General features: G+C 53.6%; 1 protein-coding gene across 1 annotated transcript in view; it reads right to left on the minus strand.

Moving 5' to 3' along the window:
- Positions 1 to 17740, minus strand: part of LOC146834655 (uncharacterized) — a 135643-nt gene extending 117903 nt beyond the window's left edge. The window contains exon 1 of the mRNA XM_085599937.1: positions 17662 to 17740. Coding sequence (XP_085456063.1) covers positions 17662 to 17740 — 79 coding nt within the window. The remainder of the gene's footprint in view (positions 1 to 17661) is intronic.
- Between the last annotated feature and the right edge of the window lie 1593 nt (positions 17741 to 19333).

Raw genomic sequence — 19333 nt, forward strand, 5'->3', positions numbered from 1 at the left:
GGCAACAGTGTGGAGTCTTGTATAAATTCACTACCCCTTACCATCCCCAAGGCAATGGTCTAGTGGAGCGGTTTAACAGGACTCTGAAGGGGATGATCTTGGGTCTCGAGGAGCCCCTGCGGCGTAAGTTGGACGTCCTCCTCCCCTGCGTCCTGTTCGCCTACCGGGAAGTCCCCCAGAAGTCCTTGGGGTTCAGTCCATTTGAGTTGCTGTATGGGCACCCAGTCCAAGGCCCCCTGAGCTTGGTCAAGGAGGGGTGGGAGACGGCACCCCGGAACCCCCCACAGGACGTGTTCCGGTACCTGTTGACTCTCAGGAACCAGACTCGGAAGTTCCGAGAGCTGGCCGAGGCCAACCTCAAGGCGAGCCAGAACGAAATTAAGCGCTGGTACGACCAGAACACCACGCTGGTCGAGTTCCAGCCCGGGCAGCAGGTCTGGGTGATGGCCCCCGTGAAGCCGTGCGCCCTCCAAGACAAATGGGCCGGGCCCTTCAAGGTGGTCGAACGGAAAAGTCAGGTGACCTACGTGGTGGACGTCCAGTCCCCTCAGAACCCCCTTCGGGTCCTCCACGTGAACCGCCTCAAGCCTCACTTGGTGCGGACGGAGTTGAGCTTGCTCCTGGCCACAGACGACGGTGCAGAAGAGGAAACGGAGCCTCTTCCTGACCTCCTGCGGGCCAAAGAAAAAGACGGCTCCGTGGAGGAGGTGATCCTCTCCCCCTCCCTCACACCCCGACAACACGAGGACTGCCGCCGGCTCTTGGGTCAGTTCTCCGACCTGTTCTCCCACGTCCCCAAGGTCACCGACTGGTGCGTCCACGACGTGGACACAGGAGACAGCCCACCGGTACTGCACCGAGCCTACCGCGTCCCCGACCGAGTCCGGGCCTGCATCCAGGCAGAAGTATCGAAGATGCTATCTCTCGGGGTGATCGAGCCCACAGACAGCCCTTGGGCCAGCCCCGTGGTACTGGTCCCCAAAGCAGCTGCCCCTGGTGTTGTCCCCGAACTACGGTTCTGCGTGGACTACCGGGGGCTCAATGTGGTCACCCGAGCAGACGCTCACCCTCTCCCCCGCGCAGATGAGCTCATTGACCGCCTTGAGTCTGCTCAGTTTCTCAGCACCTTCGATTTGACCTGCGGATACTGGCAGATTGCCCTCACGGAGGGCGCCAAGGAGCGGTCCGTCTTCTCCACCCCGGATGGGCACTATCGCTTCCGAGTGATGCCATTCGGGATGAAAAATGCTCCGGCCACCTTTCAGCAATTGGTGAATAGGGTCCTGGCCAGGCTGGAAGAATTCAGCGCCGCCTATCTGGACGATATTGCGGTATTCAGCTCCGAATGGGGTGAGCACCTCCAGCACCTCCGGAGGGTCTTGGGGGCCCTGCGCCAAGCCGGCCTCACAGTGAAGGCCAGAAAATGCCAGATTGGGCAAGGATCGGTGGTCTACCTGGGGCACCAGGTCGGCAGCGGGCAGGTCACCCCTCGCCAACCTAAGATTGACGCTATCCTGGCCTGGGAGCCACCAACCACCCAAACCGAAGTCCGAGCCTTCCTGGGCCTCACTGGTTACTACCGGAGGTTCATTCAAGGTTACGGCAGCCTCGTAGGACCTCTCACGGAGCTCACGTCCAAAAGACAACCTAAAAAGGTACAGTGGACCCCTGCCTGCCAGGAGGCGTTCGACGCCCTGAAACTCGCCATGTGTACAGCCCCTGTGCTCCAAGCCCCCGATTACTCCAAAGAGTTTGTGGTCCAAACGGATGCTTCCGAGCATGGCATCGGAGCCGTCCTCTCCCAGCTCAATGAGAAGGGTGTAGATCAGCCCGTGGCCTTCATTAGCCGAAGGTTACTGCCCCGAGAGCAACAATGGAGCACCATTGAACGCGAGGCGTTTGCCGTAGTCTGGACTCTAAAGAAACTGCGACCCTACCTCTTCAGAACCCACTTCCGAGTCCAGACGGATCATTGACCCTTACGGTGGCTCATGCAGATGAGAGGGGAGAACCCCAAATTGCTACGATGGTCCATCTCCCTCCAGGGGATGGACTTCACAGTAGAACATCGCCCTGGCAACGACCACGCCAACGCTGACGGCCTCTCCAGATTCTTCCGCCTCAGCGAAGAGAACCCCCAAGAAGATGGGTAGTTCTCTCCGGCCTTCAGCTGGGGGGGACGCATGTTGGACCCGGCCTCGTGGCGTGGCCCATTCAGACCCGTAGCGACACCAGGCTACCCCCTACACCCCACACTACACTGACTAGCGTAGCCTCCCCGACCCAGAACCCGGGTTACCCCTGTCCTCCCCTCCATATTCCCGACACCAGGCACCCTTCCCATTCCCCCGGCCTCACGGCCTCAGTACCCGGCCCAGTAACCCCGATGGCCGCCTCGACACAAGCGCAACCCCGGCCTAGTCGCGCCATGCCGGCTGGGGGGAGAGAGAGCTCCTGGTGCACAGGAGAGGGAGGGGTAGTTTTCATTCACACCTGGCCTCCTCCCAAGAGATGGTTTCGATCCCCCTCCGGCCCCCCTGAGGGCTGGCTCCACGCCTGCTGCGTGTCTGGGATCCCTCCCGACCCCGCTTTGAAAGGATCAAAGGGCCGCGTGGCAGGAACCCCCAACAAACGACCCCCAGGTGCTAAGACCCCTGCCCGTGAGGACTCCGGACATCAAAGAGGAGTCGACCTATAACAAGGGGCGCCCTGGGACCCTCGGCAGTTGAATCCTGGAACGAACGAGCCCTGCTGACGTGGTCGCGGCTGAGGAACATCCCCACAACATCCTACGGAACTCTTGGAACCTTGGTGAGCCCTGCAGACAGCGTCGCGGCTCTACCTGGCAGAGACGGACTTCTGCCTTACGACATCCGAGCCCTGCTGACGTGGTCGCGGCTCACCTTGCACCCTAGAGAACTCTGAGCCCTGCTGAGTGACTCGCGGCTCCTGGAAGATTGTCTGACCTCCGACACCCGGACTCGAGTCCTGTAGAGCGGGCACCCTCAAGAGACATTCCGGTCCGGCTGGACCCCAAAGATCATCTCGTATCCCCCGGCTCGAGGATTGAGAGCTGTGCGCCAGATACGCTTCCGCATTGACTCAGATCCTAAGACTGTCCCGCTACCCCTACCCCAACCGAGACTTTGTGAGCCCTTGCTCTACTTGTACATACTTCTGCGGATCATAAAGATCCTGATATTGCTAGATAAAGCATACGTATTCCATAATCTACAGTGTGGTGTCTCTGTGTTGCCTGGTGCTGAAGTAGCGTGTACGATCTAAGGTGTGAGACCCAGTCCTGAAGGGGTCTCCGACCGGTGCTCGGCTATTTCTCCCGGAAGGGTGGGCGCAGGGTGGTCAAGCACATATTCTGCCCTCCCCTGGGGCTAGCCCTTCTAACATATTCGTAGTACTTACTTTAAAAAAAATAACTAGTTACATTATGTATATTTTTTATTTAATTTGTCTTTAATGCTTTGAATTTATATGTACTGCTTTATATTAAGGAGTGTTTTCAAGTGTTATGTGTATGCGTTTATTTTATCATAATATTTCATTTTAGTTTGTGTTTCGTTTCATTTATGTTTGGTAATTTTGTTATGTGTTTAGTTGTTAATTGGGTAATTCGTTTATTAACTGTGTAAATTGCATAGTTAATAATTGAAATATTAAGTTGTGAATATTTTTAATTGTATTCATTGCTATGTATTATTTGTATATTAATGGGTATGCTTTAAGTGTTATGTGTATGTAAGATTTATTTTGTTGTTTTTTAGATTTGTTTAGGTGTTGTTGGATTTCTGGTGGAACCGGGTGGGAAGCATTTTTAAATATATACATTTTTCTTTTAAATTATTTTTATATGATTAATTATTTGTTTTTAAATATGCAAATTGTGTGTTAAATAAATCAAATGGAAAATGTAATGGTGTTCAATTTTTATTATATTTAAAATGTTTTATCAAATCTGAATTAATTAGGCTTTTTGTATTTTTGTAATTTATTGTGTCTAATTATTTTGTTATATATATATTTTTATTTATCTACTAATTACTTTATTAATTAATTGAATCTGACCCATTCAGAGTCCAACACTTTCCCCAGTGTTGCTTAGGTTCGAGTAGAGATAGTATATCTGAACCTTCTAGCGTCCAACTCTATCCCAATGTTGCTTATGTTTTTTTTTTAAATGTTCTTTATTGGTTTTCACCAATTTGTACATATATGTATGGCAATACTCATATGCAAGCATTACAATGACAGTTGCTTAGATAGCATAAGTTGGATGCCTAGGCATTACTAGTACAGTGAAGGGTAACACATTGTTAGCATTAGTCATCTTACAATTTCGCAGAAGAATATATAAACATTCAAGTATATACGAAAAGGAATTTTTGTTACGTCACAAGCCAATCGAACTATTAACTGTATGTGGAAAAGAGAAAAGAAAACATAAGTTCGATCTCGTCTGGTTGGTCCAAGTCTAATCTTAGTTGCTGATGGTGCGGCACTTGGAGCCTCCCTCATGTGTGGCTAGGCGAGCGGGAAAACTCACGCGGTGAGAGGGGGAGGGGCGGGGCAGGGGCACAACCGGGGCCCTGTCCGGGAGACCCAATAGGACCCTCCTGTCGTAGCACAATCAGCTGCTGTGGTTGTTCATGTGTAAGAGTATGGCTACTCGGGGTCATATAACCAGGTTGCAAGTCGGTGTGGTTGTGTCGCAGCTATCTTGGTCTTTATAAGCATTAAATAGTCTTGCCACTGAGGGGCCGATTCCGATCCGGGTCGGAAAGCACTCTGACCGAGTCGGATCCTGAGTGTTTTCCGACCGAACCGGACCCCTACAGTCCGACCGAGCGAGTATGATGCGCACGTATGCTGTCGGACTCGGATCGGTCGGACTCCCATAGAAGTCAATGGGAGCCACTTGTACGACGCATACATGGGCTCCCATTGACTGAATGGGTACGTCTCGAACAAGTGCGCCCCCTACAGTGGGTACGTGTCAGTGCCATCCGTGCCGTACATGCCTGTGTGGGGGAGACCCATGGGTCTCCCCCTGTGTGCGAGCCGTACGGCTGCAGGTGTCGGGGGTCCGACGCAGACCCCCGAAGTCCGACTCCAGGAGCTTTTGCGAGCCGTACACTCCGGCTCGCACAGGCTGTCTGACGCGTGCATCGTACTGGCTCGGTCGTGAATCGCATCCAATGCACACCACGGTTAGCTTACGACCGAGACGTACGGAGCAGTTTGGACCCGGAAACGACTCGGGCGGTGATTTTCATGTAGCTTGCATTGTACAGGCTCGCTCGTACAGCTGTATGAGTCGGGCGGAAAACACGCGTACGGCTTGAACTTTTTCCGGCCGGATCGCGTTCGGTGCCCTTCCGACCCAGAACGGAATCGGCCCCTGAGTGGGATTGGTTTATGTAGGTGCGGTCGCTCATGCTGCATTAAACAGTTGAATCGTATGCTCCGAGACTAGAGCCCTGCGGAGGTCGAGCAGCCATGATTTACATTGGGGCCCAGCTGTGCTTTCCATGACATAGCTATTTTGCGTTTGGCAAGGCCCAGGGAAAAATCCAGAAATATATTAAGGCCTTTGCGGGAGGCACTGCATTTTGTAATTCCCAGCAAGAAATTAGTGGCCTGAACTACCATCTGGGCGTCTGCTGCTTCAGTGAGTACTACCGCAATTTTGTTCCAGTATGACTGGATGTTGGGGCACGTCCATACCGTGAGCGTGAACGTTGCCTCCAAGTCCCGGCACCTGGGGCATACATCGGCAGAAGTTGGGTACATTCGATCCAGCCTATGCGGTGTTAAATATGTGCGATGTAACTAGTTAAATTGGGTGTATTTCGATCTGGCGTTTGTCGATATGGTTTTAGAGTGGCTGATACATTGTGCCCACTGTTTGTCGGTGATAGTGGTTGTTGGAAGGAGGACCCCGAGGAGTCGGCGAGACCACCAAGGGGGGCCCTCACACTGTACGAAGTAGCCGAGCGCTGCCGAGAAGTCTCCTGAGAGATCCTTCTCCTATCACGTACTAGCCCAGTAACACCACCACACAGGACTCAAGGAGGTTGTCTCAAGACAAGCAATTCTTTATCAGCAATAAAAAGGTTACGAGGTCAATATTTACACGAAGGGATCGAGGGATCCACCAAAAGTCTCAGTGTCTCTTTGGAAGGGTAGGGGTAGCGGGACAGTCTTTGGCAGGAGTGCGGTACGAGGGTACCTGGGGCCCAGTTCTTATCCTCAAGCTGGAGGACCTCTGGATCTCGGAGGGGTCGAGCCGCGACGGCGTCAGCAGGGCTCTGGCGTACAGTTCGTGGAGAGCCGCGATCCAATCAGCAGGGCTCTCAAGATGGTTTCTGCTCAGCTCGAGCCGCGACGTCGTCAGCAGGGCTCCGAGGGAGGTTTCAGCGAGGTTGGGCCGCGACAGCGTCAGCAGGGCTCCGATGTTCCAGGTGGCTTCAAAGTGTTCACAAGAAGGAGCCACGACGCAGTCAGCAGGGCTCGTGATGGTTCCGACAAGAGTTCTTCTCCGTAGGGTCAGCCGCGATTCAATCAGCAGGGCTCTCAACTCCGGGATACAACTGCCGATCTGTGGCGGGGTTGCCCCAGATATAGGTCTGGAGCCCTTTGATGTCCGGACCCAGGCACCCGGTGGGGGCGGAGAGGCCGGGTGGAGGTGGCCAGACGCCCAGCAGGAGAGACGCCAGGCCCAGGGGAGTTGCAGGGCGATCACACCTCGAGAGGGGAGGACAGTTGGGGGTCCCATCGATACTGTCCTCCGCCGGGGGCGATGAATGGTTCCTGCGGCACCCCCTGGCCAGTTCGTGGTGCCTCGATGTCGGGGCTTCGCTGGGGTCGAGGCCGGGTTGAGCGGGGTCGCGCTGGCTGGTGCACAGAGTCACGTGGGTGCCAACAAGATGGCGGAGCCACGAGGGGTATGCGACCTCGTGCAGCTCAGGATGAAGGGCCTCGGTGCAGTTCAGAAGGGTGGCCCGTGAAGGCCGGGGCGGGGAACGGGCACAATCCACGGGGGTAAGGACCATGCCACGAGGCCGGGTCCAACAGGCGTCCCCCCCAGCCGAAGGCATGGAGAGTCACCCATCTCCTTGGGGATTCTCCTCGTCAAGGCGGAAGAAGCGGGACAGGCCGTCGGCGTTGGCGTGGTCATTGCCGGGCCGGTGTTCAACGTCAAAGTCCATCCCTTGTAGCGAGATGGACCACCGCAGCAGCTTGGGGTTCTCGCCCCGCATTTGCATTAACCACCGCAGGGGCCGGTGGTCGGTCTGGACCCGGAAGTGGGTACCGAAGAGGTAGGGCCGGAGTTTCTTAAGGGCCCACACCACAGCGAAGGCCTCATGCTCGATGGTGCTCCATCGTTGCTCCCGGGGCAGTAGCCGTCGGCTGATGAAGGCCACTGGTCGGTCGAGCCCCTCTTCATTGGCCTGGGACAGGACGGCCCCGATCCCATACTCGGAGGCGTCCGTCTGCACCACGAACTCCTTATTGTAGTCAGGGGCCTGTAGCACCGGGGCAGTACACATTGCGGTCTTTAGGGTGTCGAAGGCTGCTTGGCAGCGGGGTGTCCAGTGCACCTTCTTGGGCTGCTTTTTGGACGTTAGCTCTGTGAGGGGGCCAACAATGCTCCCATAGTCCCGGATAAACCGCCGGTAGTATCCAGTGAGACCCAGGAAGGCCCGGACAGCGGTCTGGGTAGTGGGGGGTTCCCAGGCCTGGATGGCATCTATTTTCGGTTGGAGAGGGGCCACCTGCCCGCTCCCCACTTGATGGCCCAGGTAGGTCACGGATCCGTGGCCGATCTGGCATTTGCTGGCCTTGATTGTGAGCCCGGCCCGCTGGAGGGCGGCCAGGACGGCTTTAAGGTGAAGGAGGTGCTCTGCCCAGTGGTTGCTGTACACGGCAATGTCATCTAGGTAGGCCGCGCTGAAGGCCTCAAGCCCGGCCAAAACCTTGTTCATCAGTCTTTGAAAAGTGGCCGGGGCGTTCTTCATTCCGAAGGGCATCACCCGAAAGTGGTAATGCCCATCCGGGGTCGAAAAGGCGGATCTTTCTTGGGCGCCGGGGGTGAGCTGGATCTGCCAGTACCCGGCGGTGAGGTCCAGCGTGCTCAAGTAGCGAGCGGCCCCTAAGCGGTCGATGAGTTCGTCGGCCCTGGGTATAGGGTGGGCGTCCGTCTTGGTCACAGCATTCAGGGCTCGGTAGTCCACGCAGAATCGCAACTCCGGGGGGTGGCCGGGAGCTGCGGCCTTTGGCACCAGGACGACAGGGCTGGCCCACGGGCTGTCGGAGGGTTCGATGACCCCCAGGGCCAGCATCTTCGTTACTTCGGCCTGGATGCATGCCCGCACTCGGTCGGGTACCCGGTAGGCTCTGTGTCGCACGGGGGGGCTCTCCCCGGTGTCGACGTCGTGGACGCACCAGTGGGTCACCCCCAGGGTGAGGGAGAAGAGGGCTGCGTAGTCCTGCAGCAGTTGCTGGCAGTCGTTGCGCTGTTCCGGAGTCAGGGAAGAGGCGAGTTGGACACCCTCGATTGTTCCATCATGGACGTTGGACTGCAAGAGGTCGGGCAGGGGCTCGGAGTCGTCCTCGCCCCCCTCGTCGGTCGCCAGTAGCAGGCTCAGTTCGGTCCGGGCAAAGTGGGGTTTTAGCCTGTTAGCATGTAGGACCCGGAGGGGGTTCCGGGGGGACTCCAGGTCGACCAGGTAGGTGACGGGACTTTTCTTCTCCACTACCTTGAAGGGCCCGGTCCACTTGTCCTGGAGGGCGCCGGGTTCAACCGGGGCCATGACCCATACCTTCTGACCTGGCTCGAATTCTATGGTAGAGGAGTTCCGATCGTACCACCGCTTCATGTCCTCTTGGCTGGCCTCGAGGTTGGCTTCGGCCATGGCTCGGAACTTGCGGGTCTGGTTTCGGAGGGTCAGGAGGTATCGGTAGACGTCAGGAGGGGCGCCTTGGGGCTTCGTTTCCCAGCTCTCTTTGACCAGGCGGAGCGGTCCGCGGACCGGGTGTCCGTACAATAGTTCAAATGGGCTGAACCCCAGGGACTTCTGCGGGACCTCCCGATAGGCAAACAGGAGGCACGGCAGCAGGACATCCCATCTCCGCCTGAGGGGCTCTTCTAGGCCCTGGATCATTCCCTTTAATGTTCTGTTGAACCGCTCAACCAGTCCGTTCCCCTGAGGGTGATAGGGGGTCGTGAACTTGTATGTGACCCCGCACTGCTGCCACAGGGACCGCATGTATCTGGAAATAAAGTTTGTGCCTCTGTCGCTCACCACTTCGCGGGGAAATCCCACTCGGGAGAAGATCCCCATTAAGGCCCGGACTACCACGGGGGCCGTTATAGTTCTTAGCGGGACCGCCTCCGGGTACCTGGTGGCGTGGTCCACGAGGACCAGGATGAAGCGGTGGCCCAGGGCGGTCTGGGGGTCCAGGGGCCCCACGATATCGATTCCAACCCGTTCGAACGGTGTGCTGACGGCTGGAAAGGGTTGGAGGGGGGCCTTGACCCGACCCCCCGTCTTCCCGCTGGCTTGGCAGGTCTGGCAGGACCGGCAGTGGTTGTCCACGTCTCTCCGCATCCGGGGCCAGTAGAAGTGGGTCACCAGACGGCTGTACGTTTTGTCTTACCCCAAGTGTCCGGTGAGGGGCACATCATGTGCCAGGTTGAGCAGGAACTCCCGGAAGCGGAGGGGGACCACCAACACTCGGCTGGCCCCGAGTTCTGCCACTTTCTGCTCACTGTATAGCAGGCCCTCGGCCCAGTAGACCCAGTGGGTGCCGGTCTGGTCCCCGTTGGTTTGGGCGGACGCTTGTTGGCGGACCCCTTCGAGAGTGGGGCAGGACTGCTGCTCTTGTTGGAACTGTTCCCGGGTGGGGCCCCCTTCGTGTCGCCATTGTGTCAGCTCTGGTAGGGCTCACGGGGAAGCCATCTCTTCGGGGGAGGATTCACTAGGTCCAGGGTCGGTGTCCACCTCCCCCTCGCTGCTGGCGGGAGGTGGTGCGAGCCCCTCGGGCTGGGCGGCCCCGGAGGCCGAGGATGAGCGGGGGGCCCGGGTGGTCATGGACCGGGTGATGGCACAGGCCCAGTCAGATAGTCCCAGCATTCGGAGGTGCTCTCGTCGCTCTACTTGAGCCCAGGGGGAACTCTCCAAGTCGTTCCCCAGGAGGCAGTCGACGGGGGCGTCGTCGCGTACAGTCACCTTCAGCAGGCCCGTCACCCCTCCCCACTCGAAGGGGACCAGGGCCATCTGGCACAGGCTCTCGCTGTTGTCGGCCGTCCGGACGGGACACAGCACATTCGGTAGGATCTGTTCGGGGGTCACCAGGTGGCAGCGGACAGCGGTGACACTAGCGCCGGTGTCACGAAGGGCTTCGGCCCGTTGTCCATTGACCGTGACCTGCTGCCGGTACTTCTGGGTGTTGCTTGGGATGGGGGTGCAGGGTACCATTTCTCGGCTACCCAGGCAGACCAGGGACATGGCTGCCGGCTCCCATTCAGTGGTCCCTCGGTCGAGGGTCTCCTCTTCCTCTTCTCTTTCTCCCAGGGCGGCGGCCGCCAGCTGTCGGGGCGGGGGCCCGCCGGCCCCGTTTCTTCGGTTCAGGGGGCAGACCGGATCGCTGGCATAGTGTCCGGTTTGTTGGCAGCCGTAGCACGTTACTGGTGGCCGTGGTCCGGGTCTGGCCGGGGGCGCCCCCCTTCGGGCTAGGCTCGGGGAGAGTTGTTGCTGCGGTGGCCCTCGAGGGGGGCTCCTGGGGGCCCCGGCGGGAGGGTCTCGGTTCCTGTTCGGCCCTCCCCCTCCACCGCGTTGGTGGGGGGGTCCGGTGGGGTTCCTCTGGTACTTCCCCATTGAGTTCCGGGGGACCCGGGAGTTGACCCATCGATCGGCCTCGACGGCGAGTTTTCGCGGGTCGGTCATTTTGCTGTCGAGGAGGTGCTGTCTCAGTTCCACGAAGCAATTGTTGGAGAGATGTTCCCACACGATGAGGTCGACCAGCTGCCCGTAGGTGGTTACTTTGCTACCTCTGATCCACCCTTCTAGGGCCCGACTGAAAAAGTCCACATATTCCACCCAGGTGGTGCCCGGGATTTTCTTGCAGTCTCTGAACCGCTGGCGGTACATTTCTGCGGTTAGCCCGTAGCGGGTGAGCAGAGCCTCCTTCATGTGATCGTAGGAGGTCATCACCTCCTCCGGCAGCTGGAGCAGTGTGTCTCGACCCTCACTCAGGAACCGCCCCTACAGGCCCGCGCCCCAGTCTTTTCGGGGCACCCGATGAGAGGTCATGGCCACCTCGTAGGCCTTGAACCATTGTTGGATGTCGTCATTCTTGTAGTACTCCTTGACGACCTCTTTCGGGATATGTACCTTGGTCTCGGCAGGCGGTAGAGTGTCTCTAGTACTGGGGGCGTTGGTCCCTCCGTTCTTGGCCTTGATTTCGAGCTCCTTGAGGCTGCGCTCGTGCTCAAGGGTCAGTTTCTTTTCCTCCAACTCCCGGTGTCGCCTCTTCTCCTCTATCTCCTCTTGAAGCCGTAGCTGCTCTAGGGCCAGTTTCTTTTCCGCCAGCTGGAGTTCGCCGTCCAGCCGCAGTCATGCGAGCTCTAGCTCGTGGTTCCGGACCTTCTCCCGCTCTCGTATTTCTTCTTCGGAGAGGCCGGTTTCTAGGCTCTTTCTTCCTCCGGTTGCCGGAGTCAGTGCGGTTGATGTGGTCTCAGTCAGGGGCAAGGGACCTTCTTCCTGGGAGGGGCCTGCCCCGGCCTCCAGCCATGTCCTCAGAGCTTTCTGCATGTCCTCTTTGGTACCTAGGCCGGTGGTTGCAATGCCTTTGTCTTTGCAGAACTGTTTTAACTCTTGGTGCGTATATTCTTCCAGCCGTTCGGGCTGGAACTCCATTGTCGCGTTGTTTTCCTGGCTGCTCATGATTACTGTCCGTTTGGATGGGTAGCTAGTGGGTACTGGCTGGTACGTACTGCGTTCGGCTCGGATCCCGTCGCTGGCCACCAAATGTTGGAAGGCGGACCCCGAGGAGTCGGCGAGACCACCAAGGGAGGCCCTCACACTGTACGAAGTAGCCGAGCGCTGCCGAGAAGTCTCCTGAGAGATCCTTCTCCTATCACGTACTAGCCCAGTAACACCACCACACAGGACTCAAGGAGGTTGTCTCAAGACAAGCAATTCTTTATCAGCAATAAAAAGGTTACGAGGTCAATATTTACACGAAGGGATCGAGGGATCCACCAAAAGTCTCAGTGTCTCTTTGGAAGGGTAGGGGTAGCGGGACAGTCTTTGGCAGGAGTGCGGTACGAGGGTACCTGGGGCCCAGTTCTTATCCTCAAGCTGGAGGACCTCCGGATCTCGGAGGGGTCGAGCCGCGACGGCGTCAGCAGGGCTCTGGCGTACAGTTCGTGGAGAGCCGCGATCCAATCAGCAGGGCTCTCAAGATGGTTTCTGCTCAGCTCGAGCCGCGACGTCGTCAGCAGGGCTCCGAGGGAGGTTTCAGCGAGGTTGGGCCGCGACAGCGTCAGCAGGGCTCCGATGTTCCAGGTGGCTTCAAAGTGTTCACAAGAAGGAGCCGCGACGCAGTCAGCAGGGCTCGTGATGGTTCCGACAAGAGTTCTTCTCCGTAGGGTCAGCCGCGATTCAATCAGCAGGGCTCTCGACTCCGGGATACAACTGTCGATCTGTGGCGGGGTTGCCCCAGATATAGGTCTGGAGCCCTTTGATGTCCGGACCCAGGCGCCCGGTGGGGGCGGAGAGGCCGGGTGGAGGTGGCCAGACGCCCAGCAGGAGAGGCGCCAGGCCCAGGGGAGTTGCAGGGCGATCACACCTCGAGAGGGGAGGACAGTTGGGGGTCCCATCGATACTGTCCTCCGCCGGGGGCGATGAATGGTTCCTGCGGCACCCCCTGGCCAGTTCGTGGTGCCTCGATGTCGGGGCTTCGCTGGGGTCGAGGCCGGGTTGAGCGGGGTCGCGCTGGCTGGTGCACAGAGTCACGTGGGTGCCAACAAGATGGCGGAGCCACGAGGGGTATGCGACCTCGTGCAGCTCAGGATGAAGGGCCTCGGTGCAGTTCAGAAGGGTGGCCCGTGAAGGCCGGGGCGGGGAACGGGCACAATCCACAGGGGTAAGGACCATGCCACGAGGCCGGGTCCAACAGTGGTCAACAGTTCAGTGTCCCAATATGCATGCAGTGTTGTCAGCAAGGGTACGCTGTCCAGTTAAATGGAATTATATATTGCCGTTATTGCGTGCCTGCCCCGCCCGTGCATCAATAATGTTTGTATGAGGTGTGACGTGGGAGGTTAAGTGCGGCCATTATCACATGTCTGGAGAAATTGGCGTGTTAGTAGTGTGTATAGTATAAACGTTCCCTGTGGTACCTCAAAATTTGTCACTAGGGCTATGTTGCTTATGGTGGAGCAGAAATTGTATCTCTGACCTACTCCAGCGTCCACTAAATTCCTAATTGTTGCTTAGTTTAGCATGGGAATGGTAAATCTCACCCATCAAATGTCCAAAACTTTCCTCAATGTTGCTGACTTTGGAGTGGGAATAAATATGATACTACCAAAGTCCAACACTTTCCTCAAAGCTACTTAGGTTGAAGTGTGAATAGTAATCCTGATCCCTCCAAAGTCTCCAAAGTCAAAATCTACTAACAGATATGCAGTAGCCAAGAAACACAGTAGATTCATGTATTTTCATCGGTCATTATATGCAAGGGCAACGCTTATAAGGATGGAAGACAGATGTTATCATACCTCTGCTCAGAGGATCACTTGGTCAGGAACTTTGTGAGTAGGCCTACAACTTCAACTTTTAAACTCTAGGTTAGTAACTACTTGAAGCATGCTGATGCTTTTTTGACCTGTGCGTTTCTGAGTAATGGTTATTTGTTCATGTAGCTATGCAAGTGGAAACCTAATTGATAGAGTAGCTCTACTTGACCTAGTATTACTCAATATTCAAGAGTTTGGTTGCTGATTTTGGTCATGGCCAGAACGTTTTTAGGAACAACATAAAATGTTTTTAGAAATAACATAAAAGTGCATATAGTGCCACTTTCAAGAGACATTAGCAAAGCTTTGTCATTATTTGTGGTGGCTCGTGCAGGGGCCTATAGAGACAGAGCAGGCCCTTTGCTTGGCTCTGGATCACTTATTTCGATTAATTTGTTGCCTCGTCCACCCCTAGTTCTCATGCAAGGAGCTACAAATTCTATTATTCCCAAGCACAGGGGTAGTACCAAGTGGTGCTCAGGAACTAACACAGAGAGCAGATGAATCTCAGGTCACTACAGGTGGAATGAGAGAGACTGTGTGGAATAGGTTGGAGGGGCTGAGAAAAACAGAGCAAGCATGCTGTATTTGCACATAGAGTCACGGGATATCATGCAACATGCACTAATGGAGAAACCAATGAGAAATTTAAAAAAAAGAAAATAGTTTCATCGCACCAGCAGTGGAAGGTCACAAATACGTCAATTAAAAGCTAAAGGAAAAGAGTAATGCTCCAGGGGAGGGGCAAACATATGAATAGGTAGGAAAGGCATCCAATAAAGAGCAGGGAGCTGAGAAATACAAGAAAATAATCCAGGTATGCTTAATGGATTGATTCAAATTTCACTCCATAGAGTACTGTATGAAATCCTGTCTGGACAGGCAGCTAAATCTATCTGCACCAAGACCGCAAAAATTAAGGGGCAGATTTACAAGCCTCTTGCGACAAGTTTATGCCGCCATTGCGTCACTTCTGTGACGCAGCGGCGTGATAAACAATGCGCCACGATGTGAAATATTTACAGCGTGAGGCATTTAGGCAGATGCGTCACATTGTAAAGCCCTGCGCTACATTATACCTGTGTCAAGTATAGTGTATACAGAGGGGGAGTTCCGTTGCAAGGCAGCCTCATAAAAGTGACGCAGTGAAATTTACAAGATTTCACTGAGTAACTTTTACGACGCTACTGCAAAAAAACCTTGCGCCTGCTTGAAGGAGGTGTAAGGAGTGATGCAGCATGATGGGAATAGGCATTCAGGACCATTGCTGGAGTTGCGTCGTGCTTCAGACACGACTCCAGCAATGCGCTGTCTTTGAACCAAAAGATGCGTCACGCATCTGTCTATCCTTGTGCCACGGTGCGCCGCATTGCAAATGCATTCGTATCCATGGTGGTGCCAGGCTTTTTTTTCGTCGCGCAATTTAGCTGACGCATCTCTGCTAATATGCAGAGATGCACCAGTTCTTGTAATTACAACGTGACGCATCTCCCTAGATGCGTCACGTTGTAAATATGTTGCGTTGCATCGTGGCGCATTGTTTACGACGCCGCTGCCTCACTGAAGTGACGCAACGGCAGCGTAAACTTGTCACAAGGGGCTTGGAAATCTGCCCCATAGCATTTGTCCTGTGTATATCCAAGGAGAGCACCAACTCGTAGGGAGGGTGGAGATAAAGTCCAAGGTGTCTCGGGTAATAAGAGGTATGAGTGTGTCTGCGTCTTGAAAGCACAGGCTTATGGATGTCAACATTAAATCTAACATACTGTCCTAGTCTAGGCCAGAGAACAGCACGCAGCCTTTGCGTCCTGTAGCTCTAACTACACTTCAACAGAGATAAAGATTTGCCAAAGTAGGAGGTTTAATTTGCCTACATTTTTATTTCAAACTTTGTTGCATACTTTTTTTTCAGTTTTATATAGCGCGAGCTCGTCCCCAAGGTACTGGAGCACTGTACATGAGCACCAGGTACACTACACAAGGTCGGATTCAGTTGTTGGACACAGAGATAAAATGATTTGCCCGGACTCTCAGGATGTCGAGCCGACTTCAAACCCCGTTCCCCGTTATGTGATGAATTCTGCCCTGACTGTCTCTCCGCATTGTGCTTGCTGCTCGCACCTTCCTCTCAGACATAGCTTTGATGTTCCGGATCCCACACTGGTCTCTTATACAAAGCTTTTACACACGTTCCATACCAGGGAAGTAAATGCCCACACTCTTTTTGCCCAGTGTGGGGTCTTTTTGCTTTCACAGTCAGACAATAGGAACATCATTGACTTCAATGTAGTCTTTGCTAAAAGCTTTTATGATGAGTATGAAAGCCACGGACCGACTCGTGTTTAAGTGAAACCAGAAAAAAGGCACCATTGTGCCCGGCGTAATGATTTTATATTTATCATATCATTTGTGCCTTTCTTGATCGTCGAATTTCAAACGAAGTTGGGCTCACTCTATCATCTGCTGGTCCGAAGTTCATTTGCTGCCCTCTGGTGGCTTTATTGAAAACCACAATTCTCAAATTAAAAACATTTGCTCAAAATGCCAGTGTCTTTCTATTTTAATTCACTGCATCTGATTGTTCCTACTGGATCCAATTGCTGATGAATGGGGTTTTTGGTCTTAATAAATAATGAACTGCCATCACCAAACTTCAAGGTCAGTGGTGCTTTTCCAATGAGGAATGCAAGAGAGATCTCATTGCGCAGAACAAAAGATAAGCCCAGAAATGCACCAAATGGCGTCTTAACCAACACTGAAGTGCAGACCAAGGTGTAAGGCAGTGGTTTCCAAACTTTTCATGTTGGTGACACACTTTTTAGACATGCATCATTTCGCGACACGGTGCCATGACGACCCAAAGGATAAAAATTCAGATAATGGATGACTGCAGTAATATTTGCTGTAAGAGTGCAACAGCCACATCAAAGGCTCTCTTCATAGCACAAAATAATTCGAATGGCATCAAGTAGAAGGCAATCAAACAGAAATTAAACTGGTCCATTTCTTTCTGTGTTGTCACAAGGCACTCGTAAATGAACAACAGTGGGCCTTTGAATTAGGTACTTTTTTTAACTCAAATTTTGTCAGTATTATCCAACAATGCACTCTTGCAAGCACTGTGAACATTAACACAGTCAGTCAATTGTGGGGTACATTATTAAAAGACTATTGCAGGGTGTGGTACAAAAGCATAGTGATGTTTATTCGGCCCACTTCATATCTTTGGTCAGTTGATGTACTCCCTTATCTTAAAATGTTCCTTAGCAGAACGTTAATATATATACAAGTGTACATATTTGTGGGTAGTAGACCAACTGTATCCTTGTCCAGCGGCTCTACAATCTATTCTCTATTATTAGGGTTATTAAGCCATATTCTTATGTATCACACGTAGATACTGTTCGTGCAATCCCTTTTAGTTAGTGTATCTCAGAGTAAACTTTGATACAATCCGAAGATAGCTGCTAGCATCCCACATAGTACATCCAGATTACTCTCAGTCTCAGGTGAAGCACCTACCATTCAATATCCAGTGTCTTCACTTGTCAGGTATGTCCTCAATGTGCCCTAAACATATTTAGACGGGGCGGTGGGATCCAAGGCATGGGCGTGTATGTCTGCTTTACCATTACAGCTAATCAAAGGCTGATCGCGCCCACCCCCCATACACCACGAGGCGCCGTGCCATTTCGGGGAACGGGCCTAGACCCTGGCTGTGCCCGCGGCGTATCCGGACCACTGAACGGGCCCAGAACCCCTGTGTCTGTAATGGCCCAATGGAGGGCAGAAGCCAGCAGCCCCATCTCCCGACATTCACGCCGCAGTATCCTACTCACCGCCAGGCCTGCGGGAGAATGGCAGCACGATGCTCTTCTTTTCCGCCTTCCACAGGAACAGGTACTGCGTCACTAACATGCGTCCTGCATGATGAGTAGACCTCTTATCTTCGAGTGACACACCCACACATGGCAGGCGACACAGTAACGTGTTGTGACACAGAGTTTGGAAAGCACTGGTGTAAGGTGTGCTCCCTGGTATTTGAAAAGCAAAGCACCAAATCACTCGGGGCAGGGCAGATCATATTTTGAACAATATTACACCGCATAGGGTCGTTGGATTCAGCCACTTTCTTTTTGAGAAATGTGAAAAGAAACGCGTTATTATAGGACAGTTAGTTTTCACATGAAAACGACTGCTTTAGCACCGTGGTGCAATCTAATTAAACAAGAACTGTAGACGCCATGTTGACGAGACAGGTATTCATCTGAATTCAAGTCTGTAGTTCAGAACTATTTCGTCATTAAGCTACAGAGGTAGGAAACTATGATGATTTATTCAGGTGGTTGTACTTATTAGGGGTGCATATACATCAATCAATCAAACAGCATTTGTAACGTGCAACACTGTGACCCCTAGGGGTATCTGGTCACTGTGTCTCCCTCGAAGAGCCAGGTCTTGAGTCTCTTTCTGAAGTCTGCCAGTGAGGGGGGCTGTATGGAGGTGGGGAGGAAAGTCGTCCAAGGTCTTGGCAGCGATGTAGGATAAGGAGCTGTCACCTCTGCGGCTGCGACGGATGCCGGGGTGTGTGCGAGGTTGAGTGACGAGGAGTGCAGGTGTCTAGCGGGTTGGTGGAAGTTTAGTCAATGGGTAAGGTAGGCAGGTCCTAGGTCATGGAGGGCTTTGTAGGCGTGCGTGAGGATCTTGAACTGACATCTTCTCCCAGGATGGGGGGGCCAGTGGAGGTCTCTCAGGTGGGGAGCGTTGCAGGTTTGTTTGGGGAGGTCCAGAATGAGTCTGGCTGCAGCGTTCTCTATGGAGAGAAAAAGTTTGGAGCGTGGTAGTATGTAATGAAAGTGAAGGGCATACAAGACAAAAACAAGCATTGGCAATGCCACAAAGTCTGGCTTATTATTGAAAGTGCCTCTCCAGCCACTGATGAGTTTTGTTCAATAATTCATCATACATGAGCTCTAACTCATTCTTGCACTCATATGTATAATCATCCACCCACTAACACATTCTTGCATTTACCCACAAACCCATCTGCAATAAAACAGACACACAAACTCCCACAAGCATATGGGAGGGAAATTAAAAGAAGAAAAGTAGAAAAAACTTAATGGGCATTTGCTTGCAATACAAAAATAAAAGTAAACAACGTGGTGGGTGGCCATATTGCAATGGTATTTTAAATAATGTAGCAGTGTTCTAGAGTTTGCAGTAACTGCCACTTATAGAAGCAACGTGCTAACTACCGTGGAGTGCTAAAAACACAGGTATACTAGGCACGATATCATTCCAAGGTTGCGACTCTGTAAACCTTGTACTGGGTAGCCATCTTCAAATGCTAAACAACAGAGATGGCCAGCGTAATGCTTCTAAACATGATGGCCATCTTGGAACAGTAAAGCAGTGATACATTATAGACAATCCCATTCCAAGATGGCCGCCCAGTTTAAAAATGTGGCCGCACAGGATACAGCATCATTTAGATGAAATGAGAAGCAT

This window comes from Triturus cristatus, chromosome 4_2, assembly GCF_964204655.1.
Source record: "Triturus cristatus chromosome 4_2, aTriCri1.1, whole genome shotgun sequence".
NCBI lineage: Eukaryota > Metazoa > Chordata > Amphibia > Caudata > Salamandridae > Triturus > Triturus cristatus.